General features: G+C 39.8%; 1 protein-coding gene across 2 annotated transcripts in view; it reads right to left on the bottom strand.

Moving 5' to 3' along the window:
- Nucleotides 1-1,257: 1,257 nt before the first annotated feature.
- The window catches only part of camk2a (calcium/calmodulin-dependent protein kinase II alpha), an 18,522-nt gene continuing 14,212 nt past the window's right edge, over nucleotides 1,258-5,567 (bottom strand). The window contains exons 16-18 of one of the 2 annotated variants that reach the window (XM_068725259.1): nucleotides 5,430-5,524; nucleotides 5,062-5,300; nucleotides 1,258-2,886 (exon numbers count right to left, since the gene is read on the bottom strand). In XM_068725259.1, coding sequence (XP_068581360.1) covers nucleotides 5,068-5,300; nucleotides 5,430-5,524 — 328 coding nt within the window. In that variant the 3' untranslated portion in view covers nucleotides 1,258-2,886; nucleotides 5,062-5,067. The remainder of the gene's footprint in view (nucleotides 2,887-5,061; nucleotides 5,301-5,429; nucleotides 5,525-5,567) is intronic. The other variant, XM_068725258.1, reaches the window with a different exon arrangement.

Here is a 5,567-nt window from a genome sequence, read left to right as displayed (position 1 = left end):
ATAATAATGATAATAATAATAAAAGGTTTGGTATCAGTCAGTTTGTAGTATTTATTATCTGTAACCAATCAAACGCCGTTAACCACACATTAGCACGTTAGCCACAAATTAGCACGTTAGCTTGTTGAGATCGCCGCCAGTTTCCCGTCAAGCGGACGAGAAGAAGAAGTTTCGTCTGCAGGTGAGAACACAGCAGCCACTGAACATCTGCTTCAAACAGGAAACATCTGGAATCTGACTCAAGACTAATTCTTCAGTTTCAAGCAAAAAAAACACCAAAAATACTCCAGAAAAATAAAACTCTAAAGTTTCTTTAAAAAGGTCAAAGTGGAGATTTTGTGGCCGTTCACTCTGCAGGCGCCATTTGGAGTCCCCGATCGTGAGAAACATCCCAACCTTCAACGTGTAGAAGAAGACGAACGTTCATGAAGTTACTCTGAGCGCTCGTGAGCCGGGACACCAAATGGTGCCAAGACAAATCAAAGAGGAATCAAACACTATGAACACATCTAAGAAAAGAACACAGCTAATAACACACAAAGTGTTTCACTGCACGTCTGCTCAAATATACAAACATGATAAATAGCCAGAGTAGTAGTAGTAGTAACTATAATATGTAATAATCTGATTGTACAAAGTTCTACATTCTCTCGACGGTCAAAACGCAGCTGAGACGAACACGACGAGTCAAAAAAGAGTTGCAGAATATCAAAGACGGTTGTTAGCTCGCGGCTAGCAGGTGCCATTGTTCCCAGTGAGGAATGCTAACAAAGCTAACAAAGCTAACAAGTCAGAGTCCGAAAACGTCATAAAACGCAACAAAGAGACCGAAGCAGAAAAAACAAAAAGAAAAGTCCTGCATGCAGAAAACCACATCGTCTGTACAGAAAGAAACCTCACGAAACCTCAAAGCTCCTCAAAACAATTCACAAACTAAACTGTTGAACTCCACTGAGAGCCGACGGCTTCAGGTTTCACTTCAAAATCACCCAAAAATGCAGCTTTTATTTTGAAATCAATGTTAAAATGTGAACTATTGAATCATTAAAGCAAACACAGATAAGTATGGAGGCTCAGAGGAGTCAAAAAGCACCAAAGAGCAGAACTGGGTCATGAATAAAGTGACTATAGATACTAAATACAAACTTTTATTTCTTTTTTTATTTCTAAGAATGATAAATCATCATATATATATATATATATATATATATATATATATATATTATTTATATATATATATATATATATATATATATATATATATATTTATATATATTTCATGAGCTGCAATTTTACGTCCATTTGGCTCCTTTAAAGTTAATCTTTTATTATTATTATTGTTATATTTAATAATACTTCCACTGTCAGTGACGATCAATGTGTAAAATGTATTGTTAGATCTATTGTTTACACTTTTGTTTAATAAAGTTTTTGTAACGTAAAAAGAAAATATGAATTTTTAATTTGACCCCTCTGGGCCTCCGTACAGCAACAGATGATGGGTCATTGTGTCGCTGATTCTGATTGGCCGTCTAAGCGTCACTTTTTTGTGTTTTTTTTCTCCGAAACCTGAAAAGTTCTGACAACAATCAAGAGTTGACGCCATTCTGCATCCCCAAACAATCATATTAAATACACAAATCATTAATGCTGACTTTTAAATTCTAAATCATTTGTCCCCCTTTGTGTTTCCTTCCTTCATTCCCTACATCCTTCTTCCTCTCACAGATCCTCTAAATCTAAAACAATTAGCTAACAAAGCCTGAAGTGAAGCAGCTCGTTAAGGCTCCTCGTTAGCACACCTGTGGGGTGGGGGGGGGGGGGGGGGGGGGGGGGTGTTCATGGAAGATCTCAGGTCGGAGAGGAGGAAGAGGAGGAAGCTCTCCGATCCCGATGGAAGCAGAGAGATGAACATAAACCCTTGTTTCCTCAACTTATTATTAAATATTACATTTCATCATTTTTTTAGACGTTCAATCATTTCTTTAAGTCTAAATAATAAAATCTTATTCACTAGTTTTGTTATAATAATTAAAGTTGTGATGAGAATCTTTAATCTTAAATATTTAATAATTTAATCTCTTTAAAGACAATTTAAATAAAAACGTGTATTTACTGTTATTGATTTTAGTTTGATTGATTATTGTGACCCACGTGAATGATTGTGATTGTTGGTTTTTAAATATAATTGAATAATTAAAAAGCTAAAATGATCTCATGATCACGAGATAACGGCTCTAATATTAATTAGTTATTATAAGTTATTTAACCGGTTTTAACTGGTGATGAAGACGAGATTGAGACTTTGGACAAGTGTCTTCTAGTAAACTTACCACTTAAGTTTATTTCTCTTAATTTACAACTTGAATTGCTAAACTTCTAACCCCCCCTCGGCTCCATAAATACCTGTAACATTAATTCATAATAACTAATTTGACACCTTTAAAAAACTCTTTTTAAAATAACATGAATACATTCCAGTCTAATAATTTGTTAAACCTGATGAAATACTTTATAGTAATAAATGTCACGTAATTATTTATTTTAAGATTGCTCTTAAATTATTATTTCAGTTTTTTAAATGAGGAGTTTAAATAAAGAAGCAATTAAAGGCGTTGATCCTGTCAATCATCCTGAAGGAGAGGTTTTCACACGTTATTACAATTTGTGCAGCTGATTGGCAAATCAGGAAAAGGGGCGTTGCTGAAGTCCAAAGGAGCTGAGAAGAGGAAGCTGATTGGTCGATGGTTGCAGTTCGCTGGTCTCTGGCTCCGCCCCCTTCTCTCCTCTCAAAACTTCCCGTCTGGTGGAACACACGCCCGGCTTGCTGTCAATCAATCAGTTGTCAAGGCGACAGTAAAAAGACCCGCCCACTCTGGAAGTTAGCTGGATGGAGAGAGAAGAAGAAGAACCAGAAAAAGAAACGTCAACACCGGAGTGGTCCTATCTACAACACTAGAGTGGTCCTATCTACAACACTAGAGTGGTCCTATGTACAACACTAGAGTGGTCCTATCTACAACACTAGAGTGGTCCTATGTACAACACTAGAATGGTCCTATGTACAACACTAGAATGGTCCTATCAACAACACCAGAATGGTCCTACCTACAACACTAGAGTGGTCCTATGTACAACACTAGAGTGGTCCAACCTACAACACTAGAGTGGTCCTATGTACAACACTAGAGTGGTCCTATCTACAACACTAGAGTGGTCCTATCTACAACACTAGAGTGGTCCTATGTACAACACTAGAATGGTCCTATCTACAACACTAGAGTGGTCCTATCTACAACACTAGAGTGGTCCTATGTACAACACTAGAATGATCCTATCTACAACACTAGAGTGGTCCTATCTACGACACTAGAGTGGTCCTATCTACAACACTAGAGTGGTCCTATCTACAACACTAGAGTGGTCCTATGTACAACACTAGAATGGTCCAATCTACAACACTAAAGTGGTCCTATCTACAACACTAGAGTGGTCCTATGTACAACACTAGAATGGTCCTATCTACAACACTAAAATGGTCCTATGTACAACACTAGAATGGTCCTATCTACAACACTAGAGTGGTCCTATCTACAACACTAGAGTGGTCCTATGTACAACACTAGAATGGTCCTATCTACAACACTAGAGTGGTCCTATCTACGACACTAGAGTGGTCCTATCTACAACACTAGAGTGGTCCTATCTACAACACTAGAGTGGTCCTATGTACAACACTAGAATGGTCCAATCTACAACACTAAAGTGGTCCTATCTACAACACTAGAGTGGTCCTATGTACAACACTAGAATGGTCCTATCTACAACACTAGAATGGTCCTATGTACAACACTAGAGTGGTCCTATCTACAACACCAGAGTGGTCCTATGTACAACACTAGAATGGTCCTATTTACAACACTAGAGTGGTCCTATCTACAACACTAGAATGGTCCTATCTACAACACTAGAATGGTCCTATCTACAACACTAGAGTGGTCCTATGTACAACACTAGAGTTGTCCTATCTATAACACTAGAATGGTCCTATCTATAACACTAGAGTGGTCCTATGTACAACACTAGAGTGGTCCTATCTACAACACTAGAGTGGTCCTATGTGCAACACTAGAATGGTCCTATCTACAACACTAACATGGTCCTATCTACAACACTAGAATGGTCCTATGTACAACACTAGAGTGGTCCTATCTACAACACCAGAGTGGTCCTATGTACAACACTAGAGTGGTCCTATCTACAACACCAGAGTGGTCCTATGTACAACACTAGAGTGGTCCTATCTACAACACCAGAGTGGTCCTATCTACAACACCAGAGTGGTCCTATGTACAACACTAGAATGGTCCTATCTACAACACTAGAGTGGTCCTATGTACAACACTAGAGTGGTCCTATCTACAACACCAGAGTGGTCCTATCTACAACACCAGAGTGGTCCTATGTACAACACCAGAATGGTCCTATGTACAACACTAGAGTGGTCCTATCTACAACACCAGAGTGGTCCTATCTACAACACTAGAGTGGTCCTATGTACAACACTAGAATGGTCCTATGTACAACACTAGAGTGGTCCTATGTACAACACTAAAGTGGTCCTATCTACAACACTAGAGTGGTCCTATGTACAACACTAGAGTGGTCCTATGTACAACACTAGAGTGGTCCTATGTACAACACTAAAGTGGTCCTATCTACAACACCAGAGTGGTCCTACCTACAACACTAGAGTGGTCCTATGTACAACACTAGAGTGGTCCTATCTACAACACCAGAGTGGTCCTATCTACAACACCAGAGTGGTCCTACCTGTGTTTAAACTAGTCTTTGACCTGTTTTGAACTAGTCTCTGACCTGTTTTGAACTAGTCTCTGACCTCTTTTTAAATTAGTCTCTGACCTGTGTTTAAACTGGTCTCTGACCTGTGTTTAAACTAGTCTCTGACCTGTTTTTAAACTAGTCTCTGACCTGTGTTTAAACTAGTCTCTGACCTGTCTATAAACTGGTCTCTGACCTGTGTTTAAACTGGTCTCTGACCTGTTCTTACTTGCTGAGCGTGGAGGGGGATCCTGAGCGATGGAAATGGACGATCTGCCACTTCCCATCGCGGCGGTGCCAGACTCTGGTCTCCTCTGATTGGGCGGTGCGTGGCGTCCCGTTGGAGTCGATATACTGAGTCACTCTGATGTAAGCGATGCAGGCGGCCTCCTCTCCGACTAGGTGGATGTGAGGGTTCAGGATGGTGGTGTGGACCGGTTTACTGTTCTTAGACCACACTGAGGACAGACAGGAAGTTAAGGTAAGACAATTTGGACCACAGGAAGACTGAGAACTATACGTAATGAGGTGTCAACAATCATATTGAGATAGTTAATCAGTTAAACGGGAAGTTTGGTTCAGCTCACAGTTTTCAAAATAAAAGCGGTGGAAGTCAAGGCCTTCGACGAGATTCCCCAATGCCTCAGGCTCGAACGCCGTGACAGCCGGGTCGCACATTTTACTGAGGGGAGAGACAGACAGGTTTACTGAGGGGACAGACAGAT

Source organism: Cebidichthys violaceus, unplaced genomic scaffold (genome assembly GCF_023349555.1).
Source record: "Cebidichthys violaceus isolate CVI_PGR_0920_01 unplaced genomic scaffold, fCebVio1.0.p SCAF_347, whole genome shotgun sequence".
Classification (NCBI taxonomy): domain Eukaryota; kingdom Metazoa; phylum Chordata; class Actinopteri; order Perciformes; family Stichaeidae; genus Cebidichthys; species Cebidichthys violaceus.
The sequence above is the reverse complement of the archived record's forward strand: the minus strand, read 5'-3'. Positions and strand labels throughout refer to the sequence as shown.